This window comes from Lactuca serriola, chromosome 1, assembly GCF_051521515.1.
Source record: "Lactuca serriola cultivar US96UC23 chromosome 1, Lser_US96UC23_V15, whole genome shotgun sequence".
NCBI lineage: Eukaryota > Viridiplantae > Streptophyta > Magnoliopsida > Asterales > Asteraceae > Lactuca > Lactuca serriola.
Window position 1 is genome coordinate 142,784,499 of NC_136408.1, and position 24,872 is coordinate 142,809,370.

The 24,872-nt window shown below is 38.8% G+C and overlaps 2 protein-coding genes across 2 annotated transcripts; both read right to left on the reverse strand.

Moving 5' to 3' along the window:
- Positions 1–11,009: 11,009 nt before the first annotated feature.
- Positions 11,010–12,290, reverse strand: LOC145062328 (uncharacterized). Its single transcript, XM_079009949.1, has 8 exons — positions 12,267–12,290; positions 11,936–12,040; positions 11,765–11,839; positions 11,654–11,661; positions 11,411–11,612; positions 11,210–11,311; positions 11,092–11,102; positions 11,010–11,043 (listed from the first exon to the last, which is right to left on the reverse strand). Exons 1-8 carry the CDS (start codon positions 12,288–12,290, stop codon positions 11,010–11,012), a joined length of 561 nt encoding a protein of 186 aa, XP_078866075.1.
- Positions 12,291–12,645: 355 nt separating this feature from the next.
- LOC145062339 (sucrose-phosphatase 2-like) lies at positions 12,646–15,848 on the reverse strand. The gene is made up of 7 exons (XM_079009958.1): positions 15,819–15,848; positions 14,188–14,277; positions 13,969–14,124; positions 13,227–13,736; positions 12,938–13,124; positions 12,809–12,855; positions 12,646–12,738 (listed from the first exon to the last, which is right to left on the reverse strand). The coding sequence occupies exons 1-7, from the start codon at positions 15,846–15,848 to the stop codon at positions 12,646–12,648; spliced, it is 1,113 nt and encodes a 370-aa protein (XP_078866084.1).
- Positions 15,849–24,872: the final 9,024 nt, after the last annotated feature.

Sequence of the window (24,872 nt, forward strand, 5' to 3'; positions counted from 1 at the left end):
AGTCACAAACTAGAGGGGCATATCGAGATTTAAACATGCCATCGAAAAGTTCAATGAATCTCAAAGGAAATCTAGGAATTCTTAATACATTTAAAACTTAAGCCTTATGTTTTTCATGGTGAAGAATTAGTGAATCGTCATTCACTTACCTCCGAATTATTTGCATGTTGGATTATGGCATCCCTCTTCTAATGTGTAAATAATGTTGTTGGATCCTAGCCTTAATGTCTCATTTGGGTGTTTCATTAAGGATTCAATCAACTAACTTGAAATTTCTCCCGTTATGTAGATGTCTGATTCTAACCGTGGTCTTCCAGAATGCCAAGGAAAAGGTGTTCCTATTGAAAGTGATAGCTTGTTCCAATTTGAAGGATCAATGTGGACTAGCTTGATCTCACTCCCTCCTCCTCCTCCCGTTGTTCTCCCCGACCCACAAGATCGAAGATTTGAAAGGTTCAAGATCACCGAGACCCTATTGGCAATGCAAAATGAAGATGGTAGACCCGTGTGTGCTCACGTCCTTGGGATGAATTCACACATCGATAGGTTGATTATGTTGGGTGTGTCTTTCCCCAATTAGGTAGTTGTGGACTGGATTCTTCAGTCACTCCCTGAATCATATGATAAGTTCATAAGAGAGTATCATATGATGAACATTGACGCGACCCTCATTGGCTTAACTTACATGCTTATTGCTGCTAAATCAGAAATGATTTGGCGAAGTAATGGAGCATATTTGTCGAGTAAATCAACCAACCATGCTTCCGTGGACGTTCTAGGAGAAGCCACATGTTTCTGCTGCCAAGGTAAAGGGAAATGGATACGAAGCTGCCCAAAGGAACTGAAGAGTCTAAGAGTCAAGAAGTGTGGTTGTGCTTCAGGTACAAAATCCACTATCTAACTCCATTAAATTCCTATTCTTTATACATAATGTGATAAGATTACATTTGCATGTTTTGCAGAATTAGAGAAAAGAGAGGAAGTTTGATGGAAGAGCAAGATGAGTCTGATCACAAAGAAATGGATTACGATCGCATGGATTTGAAGATCAGATTTTGAGCTTAGGAAGTTATGATAGATTTGTTAGGAGTATTTACATACATAGTTTTTCATTTGAGTTTTGCATTGTAAGGACATGTTTTCCGTTGTTTTGATGAATAAAATAAATTTTGGATTTTATCTTATTTGTTTATCCTTGCAATGGCATATATGAAAAAAAATTGATGTTTGTGTACTTCTACTGTTAGCAATATGAGTTTGATTCTTAATTAAGTTACTTGTGGAAGTGTCAAAAATTTACCAAATAGGGAGAGTTTCTCATCGCCCAAGCTTCAAGTGGATGGGAATTTGGAATCGTATAACAAGTATTATATGATGAATGGAAACTTTCATATTTGGGAAATTTGGACTAATTCCTTGACAAAGTGTCAATTGAAGGACTAGGAGATCGAGTACACTAGGTCGTACGTTGATCAAGTCTACCACAAGAGTGACAAAGATATTCATCATGATTTACTAAAGGTTAGTGAATATGGTTATACTTATAAGATTGAGTATAATTCTGGGTTGATTGAAAGAGTTTCAATCAATAGCAAAACGAATAAGAAGAATCAAGTAGGCAAAAAAAAAGTTTCTCTCTTCTAAGAAGAAGGGAGAGTACCTTTTATTATGTTTTATGATAGGACTTAATGATTAAGAACCATATCTCAATTGATCCTATAAGTGAGTCTTAGTATAATTTGTAAGAAGAGGAATCGGGAATTGTGGAAATGGTTAAATCAAGAAGTCAATCATACTTCGTTCCATTATCAAGTCTTAGAGTAATACTCCAAGATTATGAATTGAGTGACAAGTCTTAACAAGGTTTATAACATTCATCAAATGTGGAATTTGAGAAAAAGGTTTTCTTGCACATTTGAAATTGCTAAGTTATGATGTCTTGGATAAGACAAAGACCAACTAGGACCAATCATGTGAAATGTTTTGTATTGATAAAGCTACACTAACTCTTGAATATTTGTTTGTCAAGAAATGTTTCTTGACAAGAGAATCTTATATGTCAAGGAGTCAGTGGGTGTCTTAATGGTCTTGAAAGGTTTCAAGAACAAATCAAGAATAAACCTTATCATTCATCACTAGCACACGACTTGAGGTTTACAACCTATCGTGTTGACACTAATTTTATTTCTGTGCCATTCCAATTGAGTTAATTACGCATGTGAGTTCTACGAGTTCTCAATGGATTGTATAGGGGCAAGACACCTTGTTCAATGGAAAGTACATTGAAATGAAGGGGTGGGCTGCTCAATAACTTGAAAGTAATGGTGGGACCCTTGATGGCAAGAAATTAAGAATAACAAGTTCTATCCATAAGAGTTTGGATTTGTCACTGACATTATCTTGTGATTATGGTTATGACGAATTCACATGGACGGGAATGCATACACCACAAAATCTAAGAGTCATAAGGTTTCTCTCATTCATGAAAATGGTTGTGAGGAAACGCTTTCACTAAGAGAGATTTTGAAGATAGCATTATGTAATTTGGGTTTCTCAAATTCAACGATGATTGTGGCATACCTCTTCATAGTTCGAATTGTGGGAAATGGCAAATGGGTCTGGACATTTTAGACTTGTTGATATGAGTCCTAGAATTGTTTAAACATATACATATGAGCTGTCCAAGGAAAAGTGTATGAGTTTGAGAAGCTTAGATAAAGTCTTATCAAAGCATCTAGTATTAGAAATATGATCTTAAGAAATTGTTTTCTAGAAGTTCAGCTGATTTCTGAATACATGTCGAAGCTAGTGGGAGCATAAGTGTTATGCTGATAAAGAAATAATCATCATGTAAGTGGGAGCATGATTATTATGGTAAATATTGCAAGTTGGCAATATTAATTATAGAAAACAAGTGTCATGACTTGCAAAGTCGTAAGGGTTGAAAAGTTGTTTTGCTATAATTAAGGAAGAGAATATAGTACTTCGTTTCAAAATATAAAGCTTAGATTGAGAAATTTTAATAAATTTAGTCAAAGGATACATAGTGTGTTCTTAAATTTTGATTATGATTACGGTATCCCTCTTCATAGTTCGATTTGTAAGAACATGACACATAAATTATTATGGCAGAAGATTGATAGAGTATGATATCTTTATGTAAGACATTACGTATCGTGTCCCATACGCTTCGGGTATAGGATCGATTGCAAGTGCTATAATATTTGACCATTCTAAAATTTTTCCAAATGTCTAGCGCATTAAGAGGGAAAAAGCACAAGAATCGGTTTTGACTAAGATAATTAAACAATTATCAAAGGACAATCCAAAGTTTGCTGAGAATTGGTAGCTTGTGAGTAGTTGGAAGTATGGCATGGAATGGACTATATCGACATTATTATGAATAGATAAGATTCTATTAAGAATGAGTTGTCATATGGTAAATATGGAAATGTTTCCATAATTGGGAGTTGGAAATTAAGAATTTATGTCTAGATTAGAAAATTTTATGCAAAAAGGATGTTCAAAGGAATGTACTTTGAGTGAGAGACATCACATCTATAGAATTGTTCTTTAACAATTTTTGATAGAGTACCTTGTGATTTTGTTGGCCGAGTCTTTGTGATTTTTGTGTCGTGACTTCACAAGAGGATCATTGCATAAAATATTAGGATTTGACATATTCTAAAAGGTGGCAAGAATTTTGTATTCTTACACTAATTATAAGGATTGGGGATTGTGAAACGACTTTCATTTGAAAAGTTTTTCAATTGATCTATTACACAAAGTATGGACCATAGGAAACCAAAGTGTGCATGCTTGGAGCATGGGACAATTGTGGTTATGATTCGAGTTATAAAATTGATTATCTGAAACATTAATCAATGGATAATGAGTACTCAATTTGGTGATTACATACAGGTGTTTTATTTATACTCAAAGGTTTGAGACAATATAGGATTAGTATTATTCTTGTGTTTCACTTTGCATGTTTTGACTTCCTGAATAATTAATTATTTCAGAATAATTGAATTATTCGAATGGTCCACAGTCGTTCATATGTTGGAAGTAGGTATGAATGAAGACTGTTATGAATTGGTTTGCAGATTGTCTAAAGTGTATTAGACATAGCAAAGGTTTGCTGCAGTGTTCATGAGTGCTTATGAATATGATTTTGAGCATTGGATTAAACCCACGCTCACTTGGATCGCTTCATGGATTTTATCATGAGCAATTGGTGAGACGATAATATCTTGTATTCTTGAAACTGAGATGTGTGAGTTGTATCTTGCGAATCGGTTACACATTGATAATATGTAAACGCACCAGTAACTGGTGTTATAAAACTTATTGTTGAGTGTGATTTGGTGAATGAGTGCAAGCAAACATTGAGTCGAAGTTTATCCGTTCCTTTTACCCAAAGTGGGATAAAAGCGATATATGTGGGCCCCTCGATGATTTAGTGATGACAAACGTAAATGCTCGGCCGGGCTAGGGCTAATTTGATTTGTTCAATTAGTCAGTCGTTGTAAATCGGAAATCGGGAAACAACACATAGACTGAGAGATTGATTTCAATCCATGTCTCAAGTCTATACGATATCTATAATGGACGAATATATGATCCCTTATCTAAAGGACAGGTTACTGATAAGATCAGAGTTCGACAACGTCTTTGAGAGCTACGATTCCTAATCGAGTTGTACTTGCATTTGTGGTTACTAGACTTATCCAAGTGGGAGACTATTGGATTAGTGTCTAAGCCCGTAACCATATTTGTCAAGTACTTGACCCGATTGTGCATGGTCCTTTTGGGTTGCCTTCACCAAAGCAACTTGTAGGGGTGAGCATGGTGCGGTTCGGTGCGGTTTTTGACCAAAACCAAACCGAAAACCGCAACTTCGGTTTTTTGAAATTTAGAAACCGCACCGTTCGGTTTTTATGCGGTTCGGTTTTTTCGGCTTTTTACGGTTCGGTTTTGTTTTGCGGTTTTTTGTTAGTTCTTTTTTTTGGTTTTCATTTCTGACATCCCCAAAATCTCGGCCAGAAAAGACCGATTTTCATTTATGCTTTTAAATAATTTCAGAGTAAATCTTTTTGATTTGAAAGAGTTGCGGAATTTGTTACCAAAACAAAACATGATAAAATAATATTTATTAAAGCATTTCATCAAGAGATGCATTTTCATTATATAATAAAAACTCGGGATGTCATGTTCCGATACAGACCATAAAGCATAAACGATAACATTACAAGTCATTCAACAAATATGTACATATACAGACTTGTAAACAAAACAACTTGATGATTCAACCATCTTATGCCCTCGCGTCACTACCTGTAATACAAATAAAACTGAGTGGGTCAGGCTTGGGAGCCTGGTGAGCATATAGGGTTTTCAACCCACAATAAATAAATTATATTTAATTTCACCAACCAATCACTATCCCGATTACCCATTCCCGTTATCCTCACTTTACGTCCCTAAAATAACATCTATCTCAAGGGACCTAATCTAGGATTTTCATCGGGACGGACATCACTGCTAAGGGGTTTCCTCAACAATTGATATCCTAAAGGCAACCATGAGGGGGATAGAGTACACCGGTGAACACATCGTTCACAACACCTACAGGTTATGAACCTGCTAGCGTTCCACTGGACTGTATAGAAAGAGTCCGTGGTCGTTATCCATACTCCGTTGAAACCTGTATATCATTTTCATTCAATATATATTCCACATAACAGATGAGGCATACCCACGTAACACGTATTTCATTGAAAGCAATTCAGATCTATGAGATGGAAGAGGGTGAACATACATTCACACACATAACAACAAATTCTACACACAACACGTATTTCGTATAATATACTTCATAATCATGCGTTAGAAGAAAGTAACTACACACTCACACATATAAACAACAATATACCTAATACACTCGAACCATACTTGTATTACTATCGTGTTTATGAAAGGTAGTATACACTCACTTGATCAGAAGATGATCGGACAACATTACGACTTGCAGAAGTAGTAATCCTCAGCAGATCTAGAAGATCTCTACAAAAATCGAACTTCTCGCGGGCAGAGCTTCGACTCGGGAACCGCACTTCTCGGGATCTTCGGGATCTCGGGACTTGCCTCGGGGCTCGAGAATAATACCGGGGCTTCGGGGTATTTCGGGCATGCAAAACGATGCAAAACGAGAGAGAGAGAGAGAGAGAAGAGAGAAAATTAGCAAAATAGCCGGCTGCCCTCGCATCCTATTTATAGGAGGCTGGAGCCTCGGAGTACGTGGGGCGTACTGGCCTCCAAAGTCGTCACTGCATGCGTCATCCGAAGTTTCGACACTCTTCGGAGTATGCGGGGAGTACTCGTGTACGCGGAGCGTACGTCGGATCGGACTGGTGACTCCCCCTTCGGATAATGCCGGATTTTTCAATTAAAAATAAATACAATTTATTTATCGAACTTCGGAAATTCATATCTTCTTCATACGAACTCCGTTTTCGACGTTCTTTATATCCACGCGAAGGTGAAACTACGCTCTACAACTTTCGTGTAGACTCCGTCGGCTAATTTTAAATTTATTTTTATTATTTATTTTTAATAGGCCGCGATAGAAAAACTTCGTTATAAATTCATAACTTCTTCGTTTGACGTCCGTTCCCGCCTAACTTTTTATCGCTTCGATACCAACAACGAGACCTTCGATCCTCGTTTAGAATGCTTCGGCTAAAAACCGCTCGATCTCAAATCGAGTATTTCAGGCTGCATACCGCTAAGTCGAAACTTCGATAAATCATAACTTCCTCATACGAAGTCAGATTTGGGCGTTCTATATATATTCGGAAACCTCGTTTCAACTACTACAACATTAACCAAAGATATTAAGTTTATTTTACACTTAAATTTTGACGCTTAGTTTTATTCTTAATTAATCAAACCACATAATTAAGCAATTAAGCACAAAACACATAATACTCAAATAATACATTCTTATTATTTCAAAACGGGTTACAAAGGTTAACCTAGACTATTACATTGCTAAAAATGGCAAGCCCAAACACAGGCGTTACATCATTTCACATTTTTACTAAAACTCAAGTAACTCGGCGAGTTACTTTGACTCAGATGAGGAGTGTTAATCATTTTTTGGAGATAAACCGATACCACCACCTCTTGGTTTGAAATCAAATTACATAACCACTCATTTAACATATTTCTAATGCTTGAACATAATACAAATTTAATATAATATTTGTTTCACATGTAAATGCAATAATATTAATGTATTCATAAAAATGATACTATCATCAATAGTACTCTTCACATTTAAATGTTAAAAAATGTCATAAACATTATTTGTTATTGTAAATATCACTGAATGTATGCTTAAAAATATACAATCATCATCCGATAGATAAGATAGATATTTATATTTATAGAAATTTTAATTGTCATAAGTTCTTGGTTCTTACAAATATCAATATATATATATATATATATATATATATATATATATATATATATATATATATATATATATATATATATATATATGGTGCGGTTCGGTTTTTTGCGGTTTTTGTGAGACTAGAAACCGCACCGCACCGAGTATTTTCGGTTTTTGCAAAACTAAAAACCGCACCATCGGTTTTCATTTCGGTTTCGGTTTATGCGGTTTTTTCGATTTTTTTGGTTTGCGGTTCGGTTTTTGCTCACCCCTAGCAACTTGACTAGAGAAATAAATAGAGAGAGAGCTTATTATGATTTATTAATATGTTATAAGAATAATATATTAAAGGAGAAATCATATTTGTTTAATTAATATTGGTCAATAATTAATTAAGACTTAATTTTGTGATAAAGTGTAATTAATTAAACTAGAGGGGTTGAATTGTAATTATGTGATAGTTGCAAATTAGGGCTTTGGTTGCCCCATGGATAGGTTGGACGAATTGAAGGTGATAAGGCCTTAGAATTCGTCCATGATATGGATTCAAGGCTTATCTTATGGGTTGCTTGGTGGACAAGCAACAAGATAAAGGATAAGGACTGAAACCCTAATCCCTACACCTATATAAACACCCCTTAGCTAATGAAATTCGTCCATGCCTTGTCTAGGGTTCCTAGGGATGGATTTCACACCTCTTCCCTCTCTCTATTACCTCTCCATTTGCTCTTGGTGTTTGTAAGCCATTAGAGGTACTACACTTGTGGTACTTGCTTTCAAGACTTAGGGTTTGAAGATTTAAGTTGTTATTGCAATATAATAACAAGAGGTATGTGATCTAACCTTCTTGGTGAATTTCGATAATTGTAGGCCACATTAGGGTTTCATTATGTGTTCATAATGTTGTGTATCTAATAGTGAAAACATAGATCCAATTCTAAGGTTGCATGCACACATAGAAAACATCAGACCTACCCGTGTCAAGCCATTCTGGCGTGCTTACCTACCCATGTCAAGCCATTCTGGGGGGCTGACCTACCCGTCGGTCCTAACAACCGACCCTCGGGGACTAATCCACCCCTACTGCTGCTATCACATATATCATAACATAAACATAGTATCAGACATATCTGGGGTGTCCGAACTACCCTTTGGTCCTAACAGCCGAACTTGGGGACTATTCCCCTCCTACTACCACTATCACATATAAAATATCATGCCAACATATAAACATATCATCACATACTGTCAGACATATCTGGGGTCTCTGACCTACCCTTCGGTCCTAACAACCGAACTCTACTACTATCACATTTAACATATCATGCCAGCATATAACATATCAAGTAGTAGCAAAACTAGATGATATCACAAAGACAATCATCTAACATACAACTCCTATTGGTGGGTCGGCATTATGGTCGTAGACCCACCACTACTGGAAGGTAACTCACCTCGTAGTAGCTGTTGATCTGTGCGGGAATCCTCTGACTGCTACCGTTGCTGCTCCGGAATCCTCCAGCTATAATTCCCACAAAACACTTAGTCATACACTGCTAACTGTTCTTAGGGTAAAATGACCATTTTACCCCTAACCAAGTCAAAGTCAAAGTCAACTTCCAGTTGACCTGACTCACCGAGTTGGTTCGCCAACTCGTCGAGTCCTTATCCTTCCATTTGTCCTTATACCCGTCTCTACTCGTCGAATTAGGCGATAACTCGACGAGTTTTCCTTCTAATTGAACATCGACTGAATCTTCATCTGACTCGCCGAGTTGTATGAAAAACTCGTCGAGTTCAACTTCAACTGATACTCAGGTCCTGTCCTTGACTCACCGAGTTGTATGAACAACTCGTCGAGTTCATCTTCTTCCTTAAGAAGATTGCCTTGGGCTCGCCGAGTCTGTTCATGCACTCGCCGAGTCCCGTGAATTTCCAGAACAATCGCTTAGTCCAGAACGTTGGGTCACTCCCCGGGACCACCTAAAACCTTTCCACACTCAACTGGGTCCTTTTGACCCTCAACTGATATGGGATAGAAACCTTGGACTCGCCGAGTCCAAGAATGAACTCGTCGAGTCGGTCACATCCTCTCACTAAATCTTCGATTTCTGATGTACAACCCTTGATCAAAAGATATATCTCTGCTTCTACAATCGATCTAGCACGTAAAGTTACAACCTTTACATGCTTGCATGGGACTTTGAGCTCAAAAGGTCCTAAAACAAGCTCTTTCAATGCATGGGGTCTTCTTTGAGTGCAAGAGCCACTCCTTTCTGCCTTGTAACCCCTCTAAAGACCTAGATCTGAAACATCAACCCTTAACCATGCTTGCAATCATGTTTGGTGACCAAAATGGCTTAGAAAAGCCCTAGAACTCCACAAAATGGGATCTATCAAAAGAAAAAACAAGGTATAGACTTTATACCTTCTGTAGAATGCAAATGATGCTCAAAATCGGATCCTTCTAGCCTCCTCTTGATCCTTCAAGCTTTTCCTTCCTTCCTTGGATCACAAAAGCACCAAAATCACTCCAAATGTCTTAGATTGCTTCAATAACGGCTAGGGTTTGCTATGCGGGTCTTTTGGGAGCAAATGGGACGAAGGAGTCCGAGTTAAGGTGTTTATATAGGGTGCAAACCCTTAGGTTAGGGTTTTTGTCCACACAGGGCCTACTCGCCGAGTCCGGGACCTGACTCGTCGAGTCCACTACTTAAACCCCGCGTCTCATCCCGCTTCTACTCGGCGAGTTGTTCCTTCAACTCGCCGAGTCGAAGGCCAAAATGCAAAACATTTTAAAGAACCATGTGCTACAAATCTCCCCCACACTACTAGAAAAACAGCCTTTTACGATGCTCATTGCGCGTCGTAAAAGGCTCAGACGACGCGCAAATGCGCGTCAAGGAAGGACGACGTGCATTTACGACGCGCAATTACGACGCGCGTTTACGACACGTAATGCGTATCAAGGAAGGCCCTGTCATAAAGGAAGACAACACACATCCGCATGTCGGAACCTTACCACGCGCGTGTTAATGACATGCAATGCATATTAAGAAAGCCCCTGTCAAGAAAGGCCATGTCATAAATTAAGACGACACACATTTTTGCGTATCATAATTTTCAATGTTTAAAAAAATATTATTTATAGATTTACTAATTTTCAAATTAAATAATACATTAAAAATCTCATAATACAAAATAAAATACCATAAATAACAAAGATAATTCATTTCACTAATATGTCAAATACAAATAATTATTCCAAAAGTGAGTAAATGTTATAAAAAAATGAACTCATTTATATACAATTGCATCCTCTAGCTTACTATGTGCCAACAACTCTCTGTGTGTTTACTTTTGCTTGAGTGTCGTTTCCTCCAAAGCTTCTAGCCAGGCCAAAATATGATATCTTGAGTCTCGTTTCAAGAACCAAAATCACCTTCAATGACTACTATTAAGGAACACCTTCTTGTTTCTACTTCTTATCGTATCCAAAATCCACAAGAATCACCCCAGCTAGAGACCCTATCACATCTCCAAGTACCTATTTACAATAATACCCCTGAACAAAAAGTAACCTACATGCAAAAAAAGTAACATAAAGTTATAAAAAGAACACTAACTACCTCCAAAGCTTCTGCCACATCATCATTAATCATTAATCATTAATATAAAAACAAATCAACAACCACTATGTATTATATTATATTATATTATATTACACTTAATGTTTTTGATAACTACCTTGATAAACTCAATGAAGGTGATTAGAAGCCCCCAAGGGTGTGGCTTGTTAACTATCAACCGCTCCAAAAGGACTCTCGTTATCTGCTCCTGGACCGCCTCCTGCATTTTATTATTATTATTATTATTATTATTATTATTATTATTATTATTATTATTATTATTATTATTATCATTATTATTGAAAGTGAGGTAGCAGACCTGATTTGATTCTGAGAACAAGTAGAGAAGGATGAAGGAGAAGTAATGTGTATGGTTGTTGGGATAGCTCAACTGATTTGCAACTGCTTTCAAAAAGAGGTAGTGCCCTTCTGTCTCAAGTTCCCACCAAGAAGATCGCCAGCGAAGCATTGCTCGCCATGGATTGTCCGTGTGGCGTTCTTGCCTGCAACTGTTGGATTGCCTGCCTCAACATTCAATGCAATTCTTATCATAATTCTTTACACCAACAACTATTTAAGAATTTAAAAAATTTTATATTAACGAAAAAAACACCTGCATTCCATCATAAAGGACAAGGGAATTCATTAATGGCACATTGTATCATGTTCCTACCATTGCTGCCTCACTTGGTGAAAGAAGAAGTTTCTGCTTTAGTTTAGACAGAAACGAAGTCCCTTGTGGCCTTCTCTGTACAAGTATAACAAAACAAGGGTACCTTTAGATACTTGTTTATAGTTTGAAATGAATGAGAATTGTTTATAGTTTGTTTTAGTTTTAAAGTACCTTTAGATACTTGTCCACATCATTTTTAATTCGCTTAGTTTTCATAGCTGCATCAACTTCCGAAAGAATGCGAGGTGACCGACTAATCTCAGCTAGCAGATCAATCTGAATAATTAAAATAATAATAATAATAAATCAATAATGAACACTGAAAGTTGCAACAAAGAAGAAACGTGGCTAAAATGCTAGATAGAAGGTAAGAAAGAATGGAATTGTTAGACTACTATGTATGTATTATTGTATAGCTATCTCCAATTTAATATGTATTGTTGTTTAACATTGATTTTAAAGTAACGTTATTCAAATTCAACACCACTTGTTATGCCTATACATAAAAAATGATGATGGCAAACATGATATTATACAATTCACTAGTATAAAAGTTGGCGTAAATTGTAAATGGTTGTTTTTTATTTATTTATTTATTTGTTACAAAAACGATGTTTTACTATGTTATCTCGGAACTCAAGGTCTAGACGAATATATTGTTATAACTGATCATTTTTCTTATGAAATACTAAATAAACATTAAAACTTGTAAGAGACTATGTTACCATGGCATGAACATGAAAAAGGAAGAAATCATATTATTTGGTATTTATGGCCTAGACAACCATTCCTTGTTAATAAAATATTCAACTTACTACATTTATTTTAAAAGATAAACATATATATCTAAGATAGGTCAAAGGCGGGAGAGGCATAAAACCTTAAAGAAACCAATTTTTGTTATCAGTCGTTGATCCATCCATCCATGTTTGGTGCACATGCACCCAAGTCAACCCTTGTGAAAGTTTCACATCCTGCAACCAACAACAAACATTTAACATTGCCACACTTCATCACAATAATTATTGTATCAAAAAATGTTACCTTTGAACTCAATATAACTGTGGTAAAGCAACACATTTTCTCTTCACCTAAAAAAAAAGAAAACCATGATGATGTTTCATTTTTTATTGTCTGAGTGTAAAAATGAAGAATCCAAGATAAAGATGACACCAGATTTCTCCAACTTCTTGAACTTCACCAGCCATGTGTTTGAATCAAGCCGAGAAGGGAAAACTTGATCAACCCAAATTCGAATTTTTGTTCCTTTTTTCTCCCCATAGCATTCTTCTAGCTTACCAATCACTTCATGAAGCGATTGCTCAACACCAAATGGACTAAAATAAGAACCAGATGAAGACTGCATAAAAATGATACCACAAAAAACATGAATGGAGTAAGAATACCAATACCAATAAATAAATAAATAAAATAAGAGAAAAAGTGAAGTTGCTCAACGTACACAAACTACTTTCAAATTCTCCAAATATTGTTCAGGATTCTCAATATCACCACGAAACCAGCTCTCCAGAAACAAGTAAAACTTGACAACTTCATATGCAGGGTCAAAATCGTCCAACTTGAAAAGTTCAGGTAAGGGTAAGTCTCTGGGTGATGTGTTTGGTCCAAGCTTAAAATGACCAATTGCTTGTATAATACCAGCTGCACACGTTTCATCTACATGTATAATCATAGGGTTATTTTTGGCATTTTCAGCATACCACTGCAATAGTTCTTCTTGTGCATTCTTGGCCATGACACTGTGTACATCTGGAATGGTGAACAACTCAGCATCATTCCCATAATCCCAACAAGCCAGGGTGTTTTTCGGTAATTTCCCCTCGGCTACCATCTTTTTGTAATTTCCCCTTGGGCATGTGTTTTTAACGGTTAGCCATTTCTTGACGCAGTCCACATAGTATCCATGACTGCAATCCAACATTCCGATTCTTTCTTGATCATTGTATTCCATCTGTTAAACACAAATCATATGTTGAATTAGTATGATGGAATTAGGGAAGGAATGGAATGACTGATTCCATTCCTTCATCATTTCATTCCATGCGAACCAAACATACGCTTACCCTTAAACCCATAAGCTAAATTAGAGTTTTTTCTTTAGACTTAATGAATAAAGACGAGTTACTAAAGAAAATCAAGAAATGAGACTTTCTTTCCCTAAATTTTTACGAATTTGCCCTTACCTGACAAATTGTGCAGAAACTAAGTTCTTGATCAGCAGATAAAACAACTTCCAACTTAGAAGACATAAATACCCTTGTTTTCAAATAACTTGAAATCAAATCCTCTGATAACCCCGATCCAGCATTCCCAATCTGCTCACCTAATGCAAGAAGATCCTGCATATACACAAAAGGGCATTTTCCTAATTTGAATAACAAAAGAAACCAATATGTGTATACCTCATAATACAGGTGATCGATATCCATATGCATATCTCTATGATGATTAACTCTTCGTCCATAATTAGAAATATCAAACATTGCAACACCCTGTTATTAGAAACACATAAATTAATAAAAGGAATTTCATTTTCTTGCATGATTTTATTATGAAGAGAGTAATATTTAATAATAATAATAATACATCTTCAGGAAGAACTCTTAAATGTGGAAAGCCACGTGGTCTTTCCAAGCTCGGTTAAAAGAGGGGTTTATGTAGAAGCTAGGGTTTATAAAAATCCACAGTTCCATTGAAGGAAAAAAGTTAGAGCATCAATAGAGATGAACATCGAAACCTGCTTGAGATCTAGTCGAGATAAATTGGACATGACAAAGAAATTCAACGCACTGTTCTGCAATGTCAAATAAAATGAGAAGACGGTCTGATTCACCTGTCGTTCAATGAAATGATTCAAACAAAAGCCCTAATTTTAAAAGACGATAGCTATACGAAAAAAAAGAGTCAACATGAGAAGTATCAAGAGGTTCACATTACCTTGGAGACGACTTGAGAAGTATTAATCAAAAGTTTCAAGATCTCTCTGCTACAATGGTTCAATCCCTCACTTTGATTCCGCCACAACCACCACAATGGTTTTGACTCTCGATTCAGTATAGGGAATAAACCATACAAGAGCTATCAAATAACCCTTGGAGTGAAATTAAAGAAATCGTGAAGATTTTAGTGGATATATGAACAACGATTTTAGTGAAGAGAGGAAGAGCTGGGGAGGGGACGAAATCGATTTCTATATGAAAAGAAAATTCTAATTGAAAAAATAAACCTATTAAGGTAGCGGCCAGGGAGGTGAGACGGGACGCAATCACATGTGTGGTGGAAGAGTCACATTCGTAGTCATCAGTGCGATGGAGGACTCGCACACCCAATTGAGAGTGAAACGATTCTGTTATAAGTATTAGCTTATCGTTGGTCGATCTGTAATGAGGAAGGCCTGACGTCGCCGGAGGAGAAGTGACCAAAGGCGAAGCAAGGTAAATCATCCATTGTTTCAAAGCTAAGAGAGATGCGAGAGTGTTTTCGTACTTGAAAAAAGCCCTAGCTAAAATGGTCACAACGATTTTGTGGAATTTAGTATTTGGTGATGTTTTGGGATTTTGTTGTGCGAGAAAAGAGGAGTGGTTATGATATTAGGGTTTTTTGGGTATTGATCAGTGAGGAGAGGGAAGAACGATGGAAATAATGCAGAGGATGAACGAGATGTTTGATGATACTGATAAGAAGGAGATCGAGTAGAGATCCGATGAACGAGATGTTTGATGATACTGAAGATGAAGATAAGGGACCTAGGGCTTTTTCTTGCTAAGTATAAGAAGCGCGGGGGGGGGGGGGGGGGGATTAATTTTTGAGATTCAATAGGCGGGGGTAATTTTCGTCGATTTCATTTCCCGCCTAAAACGCGTGTTTCACTTAAAATTATAAAGCGACACATTTACATGATGCACATTTTATGAAAGGCGCCCTCCGCATTTCTTTTTTTCTCTTTTCTGACACTAATTTTAGGGTGCGCACAAATGCGTGCCCTCTATCCTTCAAATTTTGCAAAACTGACATTATCTTTTAGGGCACTTACAAATGCGCGTCGTCTATCAACGAGTGCCATTGTTTGCGCGTGATTAAAGGGCTGTTTTCTTGTAGTGACACTTATTTTAGACTTCGTCCTCGAAGTCTGCTGCTCGACCCTGAAACAGCTCGGGGTAATGCTCCATCATCTCGTCCGCCGGCTCCCAAGTCCACTCCGACCCCTTCCAGTGCTGCCATTGTATCTTCACGAGTTCCACTCTTTTGTTCCTCAAATCCCTCGACTTCTGGTCGAGGATTGCCACCGGTCGCTCAATGTAGTTCAAGCTGACATCAACCTAAATGTCCTCCAAGGGTACCACTGCTGAGGCGTCCACTAGGCACTTTCGCAGCTGGGAAACATGGAAAATGTTATGTATCTGACTAAGTTCAGCTGGCAAATCCAGCCTATACACTACCTTGCCCACCCGGGCTATAACCCTGAACGGTCCAATGTACCTAGGGCCCAACTTGCCCCACTTCCTGAATCGGATAACGCCTTTCCATGGAGAAACCTTCAGGAGAACCATATCCCCGACCTGGAACTCCAGGTCTGATCGGCGCTTATCAGCTTAGCTTTTCTGCCGACTCTGATCATTCTGAAGCCTGCTTTGGACCTGCTGAATCTTCTCTGTCGTCTTGAGCACTACCTCAATGCTCCCCATTACCCTCTGGCCAAACTCGCCCCAACATATCGGGGTCCTACACTTCCTCCCATAAAGCATCTCGAAAGGAGGACGATCAATGGTCACATGATAACTATTGTTATAGGAGAACTCTACCAGTGGAAGATAGGTATCACAACTACCTCCGAAGTCTAATACGCATGCTCACAGCATATCCTCCAGGGTCTGAATGGTCCGATCGCAATAACCATCCGTCTGCAGGTGAAAGGCGGTGCTAAAATGCAGACGAGTACCCAGCTCGTCATGAAACTTCCTCCAAAACCTGGAAGTGAACCGCACATCCCTGTCTGAAATCACAGAAACTGCCACACCGTGCCGCGCCACCACCTCCCAGATATAGATGTCAGCTTAATTCTCGGCCGAGATGCTCTCTTGGATCGGGATAAAATGGGCGTTCTTGGTTAATCGATCGACGATGACCCAGATCGAATCCACTCCCTGCGCGGTCCTGGGAAGCTTGGTGATCAAATCCATCGTGATGTCTTCCCATTTCCACAGCGCAATATCCAACGGCTGCATCTTGCTTTGAGGTCTCTGATTCTCAACCTTGACCTTCCTGCAGGTCAAGCACCGCTCCACGAACCATGCCACATCCCGCTTCATGCAGGGACACCAATAGTCCAGACGAAGATCCCAATACATGTTCGTTACCCCGAGATGAATGGAGAACCGAGATTTGTGCGCCTGCTCCATCAGAACCTGGCACACACCCCCGTGGTATGGCACCCACACCCTACAGTGTAGTGTCAGTAATCCTCGGCTGTCATAGTCGAAGGAGGAAACCTACCCCACGATCCGCTCGCTCTTCCGATGTTCCTCCTTCATGGCCTCCTGCTGGGCCTCCCGAATCCGCTCCAACAGCGGAGTCACCACTGTCATCCTTAGGCAGATATCCCTGATCGACGTTGCCTTGCGGCTAAGCGCGTCGGCCACCACATTGGCCTTACCCGGGTGATAAAGGATCTCACAATCATAATCCTTTACCACGTCCATCCACCGATGCTGCCTCATGTTTAGATTCGACTTATCCATGAGGTACCTTAAACTCTTATGGTCCGTGTAGATGGTACAACGAACCCCATAGAGGTAATGACGCCAAATCTTGAGGGCGAATACAACAACCCCCAACTCCAAATCATGCGCCGGGTAGTTCGCCTTGTGAGGCTTCAGCTGCCTCGACGCCTAGGCGATGACATGCCCTCTCTGCATCAATATTGCGCCCAAACCTGAGATGGATGCATCGTAGTACACAACAAAATCCTGTATGCCCTCTAGAAGGGCTAAGATTGGTGCCTCGCACAATCTCTGTCTCAGTTTCTCAAACACGGCCTGCTGCTCAGGCCACTAACGAAAGACCACGACCTTCATTGTTAGCCTAGTCAGGGGTACGACTATCTTGGAGAAATCCTGGATGAATCTCCGATAGTAGCCGGCTAATCCTAGGAGACTCCAAATCTCGGATGGAGACTTTGGAACCTCCCATCTCATCATGGCCTCCACTTTGGCTGGGTCCACTGAGATCCCGTTCTGGTTGACGAGATGCCCAAGGAACTGAACCTCGCGCAACCAGAACTCACACTTAGAGAACTTAGCATACAAGTTCTCCTTCCTCAAAGTCTTCAGAATCTCTCGCAGATGCTCCTCGTGCTCCTCCTGCGTCTTGGAGTAAACCAAGATATCATCAATAAACACTATCACAGACCGGTCTAACATCGGTCTACACACGGGTTTCATGAGGTCCAAGAACGCGGAAGGAGCATCAGTGAGCCCAAAGGGCATCATCACAAACTCGTAGTGGCCATAGCGCGTCTGGAACACAATCTTCTGTACATCCTCCTCTCTGACCCTCATTTGATGATATCCTGAACATAGATCAATCTTGGAGAACCAAGATGCTCCCTGTAGTTGGTTAAAGAGGTCATCAATCCTCGGGAGTGGGTAACGGTTCTTCACCGTTACCTTGTTCAGCTCCCGGTAATCTATACACATCCGATGCGACCCATCCTTCTTTCTCACAAATAGAATTAGGGCTCCCCAGGAAGAGCTACTGGGTCTAATGAATCCCTTGTCTAACTGCTCCTGCAGCTATGTAGACAACTCCTGCATCTCAGGAGGAGCCAACCGATATGGTGCCTTGGCTATCGGAGCCGTACCAGTGTGACAACCCGAAATTTTCCATTCAAATCAAACCACATCAATCCAATAGAAGTAGAGCAATTTCAGTGAGAATTCAAACTTTTGGAATAAGTTTGGCAGTTTTAGGGTTTTACACCTAAGGAGTTATTAGGAGAGTGGTTGCACTAGGATTTTGTGCAACACTGTAAATCCATTACTCTAGGTCATTAGAATCCATTCCGAGAATAGAAATATTTTCTGCCAAAAATCTCTGGACTATAAATAGAATTCTGAACCAAATTGGTTCATTATTTGATTTCCAATTAGAGAAAAGCCAAATACTCTCTCACGGATCTTCGGCTTTTCATCCCAGATTGTGAGTCTACTTCCCTAAATGTGTTTTAATACTTGTTATATTCTTTATAACATTGTTTACATGTCCAAAACACAAGATCCGGGAGTTTACCGCCCAAGAACGTTCTTGGGGAGTAAACTCCAAAATCAAGCCTAAAGGCCACATAGTCCCATTTCCGTGTTAGGCATCTAACTAAGGACTTAGTGTATGATCATATGAAGCTAGAAGCACATCAAAAGCAAGTAGTTTGAGGAGTTTACGGCCAAGGAACCACCTCTTGGGCCGTAAACTCCAAGTAAAGGGCACAAATGAGTGCCTAGTGATCCTTTAGCCTTAGAACAAAAACCTAGAAGCCTTATACTCATGCCTTATACCAACAAAACCATTAGAAATCATGGTTAGATGGGAGTTTACGGCCAAGTAGCTCCTTAGGCCGTAAACTCCATGTTTTAGGTTCCAAAATGCCTTCAAACTTTCCCTAAGGCTTAGACCTTATTTTGGCAAGTACTCCTAAATGTTTAAAACCTAGAAAACTTAAGAAAAGCATAAGTGTTGGAGAGTTTACGGCCAAGAGTATTTCTTGGGCCGTAAACTCCTTTAATGGGGTCAAAGGACACCCTAGACACTTCCTTAGGCCATGAGACTTTTTAGGCAAGTACCTAGATGAGTTTTGGACTAGTTAAAAATCTAAGAACCTCATGTGTGAGGGAGTTTACGGCCCAGAAGGTTCCAAGGCCGTAAACTCCATAAAATGGTACATATTGGTGCCATAAACCCTCCTAAAGCCAAGTACTAAGGTCTAGATTTGTTCCTAGAATTATTTGAGACTTGAAAGCACCATAAGAACCCTCCCAAGGGAGTTTACGGCCGTAAACTCCAAGGGAAAGTGTTCTTTGGGCCGTAAACTCCCCAAAGGAGTCATTATAGTGCCCAACCACTTGTATAGGCCTTGAAACAATTCCCACTAGAGTTGTAGTAATTCAAAGTACCATTCCAAGCCTTGGTTGAGAGTTTACGGCCAGGAGCTTACTCCCCTGGGCCGTAAACTCTAATGAATATGGTCTTTTGACCTTAAACTTCCATTAGGGGCATTGCACTTCTTTGTTGCAACCCATTAGCCTCCTAGCACTTGACCAAAAGTGTTGACCTCGCGCGTAAATGTTTATACTTGCATAGTTAGTGATTAAATCTCTAATTATTTATATACATATGTCTTCATATGTAATTAGGATCATTGTGTGTGTCTAAGTCATCACTTGACACCAAGCACTTGTCCGATCCTTCCGTACGATAACAGCCCGTTCATTTCCAGTCACATACTGCAGGTGAGTTCATACCCCTTAACTAATGTTTTAAACTATTTCAAATGTTTTATGGGGGGGATACAAGTAGAATCATGCTACTTATTATGTCAATCACATGTGATTAGTAAGTTGGATTATATTACTTATTACATCAGTCACATGTGATTAATATACAACATTCAAAAGATTTGGCTACTCATTAGCCGTTTTACCAAATAGTTTCCTTCAAATGATTTTTATAAACATTTTATATGTTTTCAACTACTTATTTCACTGTACTTCTTACTCTGTCATCATATTTCAAACTCATTTACAACTGTGTTTTCAAACAAATGTTCCTTATACTTATATCGTTTTATCAGACTTATGCCTTCAAATTGTTTTATAGATTGACATCAAGTCGATCTTTCCTTAGACTAATATTTATATTTCAAATGTTACTAAATTTATTTATGCTTTGATATTATAAATTGCATGCCTCTATATGTATAGTTATATAAGAAATGTTTAAAAGACTTAGGAAGGCTATCCACCCTATTTCCTTTTCGCGCTTGAGATGTGGTCTGGTGGGATATCGGATACTCGTCCGAAGGTCGTTTAAATATTAGTTATATATCATGTGTACATATAAAGTCATAAAAGGTCCTTCCAATTCATCCTATGCCCTTGGGTAGCAAGGGTATACATTCACGTCCATACGTACCACTTAGATTACTAGTAAGCTACCATATGGGTAGTTTAGGAAGATACTAGAACCATTACTAGAACGTGATATCATACAATGAGTCAGTTCATTCATGAGTCAATACTTTCTAGAACATTACGGTACAATACATATACAAATATACTAGAAACAATACATATACAGAGATACGAGAAACAATACATATACAGATATACTAGAAACAATACATATACAGAGATACTAGAAACAATACATATACAGATATACTAGAAACAATACATATACAGAGATACTAGAAACAATACATATACAGATATACTAGAAACAATACATATACAGAGATACTAGAAACAATACATATACGGTTATACTAGAACGAGAAACATTACATATACATAAATACGTCGATAATTGTGATTTAAATCGGAGCATGACTTAAAACCTCATGACTTGAGTTGCGGCCAGAGTCTCTTGAAGGGGGAGCGTTGAGTTTGCGTATTGATTCTGTAATGGATTGACTATCCTACGCCTCGCTGCTAGCTACAGCCGGACCTACAGGTCTGCGGGTGCCAAACGTCATACCTTATTTCGACCATTCTTATGTCGATGAACCAGTCCATAGTATGAGTTTGTGTATAGATCTATGCTGGATTGACAATCCTACACCTTGCTGCTAGCTACAGCCGGACCTGCAGGTCTGCGGGTGCCAAACGTCATTTCTTTATTACGACCATTCATTATGTCATTGTTACTAGTCGATAGTATGGCGCAATTTATCACATAGTGCCTTTGCCCAAAATCCGGCCTGAGGTAGTTAGTACGGTAGTAGTCCTGTTAGAACTACGTTTAGTACTACGTTACTTTTTCCAGTACATATCTTTAGTGATAACCTCACTTAAACATAAATGTACAAACTATATTTTTGGATAATGATAGTTATACTTTGGAAAAACACATACTCTTACAAGAGACACACACACAGAACAGTTAGGTCTTGGTAGAAGACACCTTCACATACTAGAAGGAATCATAGGGATTCTAGGGATTTTCAAACACTTACAATTCATATACATTTACAAATTCTTACAATACATAGACTTACAAATACTTACATACAAATTAAGACACTAAATGCTTATGATCTCACCAGCTTTATAGCTGATACTCGCTTTCAAAATTACTTGTATCCTCAGGTCATCATAGACAGGTACCGATGCAAGGAGAAAGGAAGATGGAGCTTATTCAAGACTTATCTTTCATTTTGATTTATGCTTTAGTGTTTATCAAAATTTGACAGAATACAATTGTATAATAATTATTTTATTAATGCAATGGATGATGTTGTTGCTTGTTTACTACTTTACATTGTTGTTGATATTATACATGACGTCCTCCGCCCCAGAACGTTTCCGCCGTTCTTGGTTTTGGGGTGTGACAGATTGGTATCAGAGCATTGTTTATAGTGAATTAAGTATATCAACCCATAAAAGATATACTAACTATAAATAATACATAAGGGATTAAAAATACTCTGACCAAGAGTTTATACTTTAAATATTAAAATATTTAAGTAAGTATACGTGCTGCATTCATACTAAAATCAATGTCATTAGGACAGTACAAAAGAATTACGATTGTAGGGCAACACAAGTGGGCTTAGAGACATATGGTCAAAACTGGGAAGATATAGCCTGATCGCCTATATTATCTGAGGGTTGACTAGCATGTGCCTAAGTTTAAGTGTGTGGTTGCAACAGTGCTAAAATCTTACCAACCCTACCACAATGAGAATAATAGAACATAACAATAAATTTAAAATACTATAGGTGTATTTTGGTGTTACTATAAGTACTTTATACTTGAGAATTAAAATGGGATCTTCATTACTAAGTTAATAGTTGCTAAGTGGATACACTGAGGCTACATGTAGGATGTTATAGACTTAGAATCTGTGATAATTTTGCCTTACCCCTATTCTGTGTGAATAAGGAGTTAAGGTCACTTATTCGAAGGTCTATCCTGTTTAGATTACACATAGCTGATATGCACTTCACAAATAGCGATGTAACTAATGAAGGTTTTCTAAATAATTATATAGATAGTTCGTCTAATAATTATCTTCTTACCCTAAATTCTCGCATAGAAATCATAACTGGACTCCATCCCCTTGACAACCAGTATCTTCCGAATGAAGTCATAACTGGGTGGTTTGGAGAAGAACCAGAGAATGATCATCCTATCCCCTTGGATGATCACCGTGACGAAGACCTTTCGTATGATACTAACCCCGAGCCAGAGGTTGAAAACCTACCCCGAGTAGCTCCCGTTTCAATTCCTAACCCTCTTCCGGCTTTTCATGGCCTGACCCTGAGTGAGTGGAATGCTTGGAAACAGGGAGCCAAGGACAAGATCAGTTTATGCTATTTGACGGCGACCGAAGCTTCTACGACTTGAGCAATGAGGGCTTAGCAGATATAGTCTTGCCAATCTTGGTCCGTAGGGAGGCCAGAAATGAGATTCAAGGCAGGACAACCCTACATCACATTACAGAAGTAGTCGCCTGTGCTAGAATGCATACCCTTCACACCGTTCGTCTAGAGGATGCTCACGAGAGATCAGTGAGAAACCATGAAACCCTGTTGCAAGCACTGGCTGAATCACGAGCCGAAGTCACAGGGCTCCGAGTGCGCCAGATGGTGTGCGAAAGACACCTACTTGACATGGAACGTCAATTGGTTGAACTGAGAGTTCACCAGAGGGATGACCGTCGCCCGTAGTAGACGCTTTACTTTATTTCCCTTATAAAAAGAAAGCGTGTTTTTCTGTCTATGCCCGATGTGGCATTTTCTATGAAATTATCTTGTTCTGTAAGTACTTTAGTTAGGTCTTTATGCTGTCAGGAACTATCTTCTGTGGATATGATGTAAGACCTTTACAAGGTCATTTTCTTGAATCTTTACATCGTGAATATCCAAGGTATTGACAGCCGGCTAACTTTTGTGTCATTCTTCATTCAAGTACTTTTATCTTACTTTCATTGGAGCCTATCTGAATCATACTTTAGTCAAGTCATTGGACTATGGTGATTCATTCCAAGAGACACTTCCAAGTCTCTTTCAGTGGTTGGATCTTGTTATTCACCAACCCACGATACCTCAGCTCGAACGACCAACGTTTTGAGACCATTCTACGAACATACCTCCAGTCCGTACTAGGACTACATCATGGAGATGTAGGTCAAAACCTTCGCGAACATACTTTCATTCTTTAACTAGGGCTGCATCATAGAGACGTAGGTCAAACTTTCGAGAGCATACTCTTACTTTTAGCATGAACAATCTAAGTACATCAGGGTCAACCGGAATCGCTCACAAATCCTTATCTTTCGTATTACAGAATCATGTCGTCATCCGGAAACAACCAGTCAAGCAACGAGACCTCTACTTTTCCTATGGACGCCGCTACTTTTCAAGCCACCGTTACAGCTGCCGTGATGGCTGCCGTGACAGCAGTCCTGGCAAACCGCAGCACTGCCAATGCAGACAAGGCGGAAAAAGGAATTGAAAATCCCAATCGTGTTAATGATCCGGGGAACCAACAAATAGTAACAGTCGCCACCACCCGAAACAACAACTCAGAGTTCAAGAAAAGAAAACGTCAAGCCAAAGTGGAACGCAAACGGTTCCAGAGAATTGCCATGCAACAGTCACAAACCTCTGCCATCCCAGTACCGAGCAGACCATATAAAGGAACACTCCCGAGGTGCGACAGGTGCAACCATCACCACAAGGGAATTTGCCGAGCCCGGCAATGCAGTAATTGCCACAGGATGGGACATATTGCTCATTTCTGTAGTATTACCTCCACCACGGGAGCAAGCCTACTTTGCTATAGTTGTGGTGAGGCAGGGCACTATTACAGA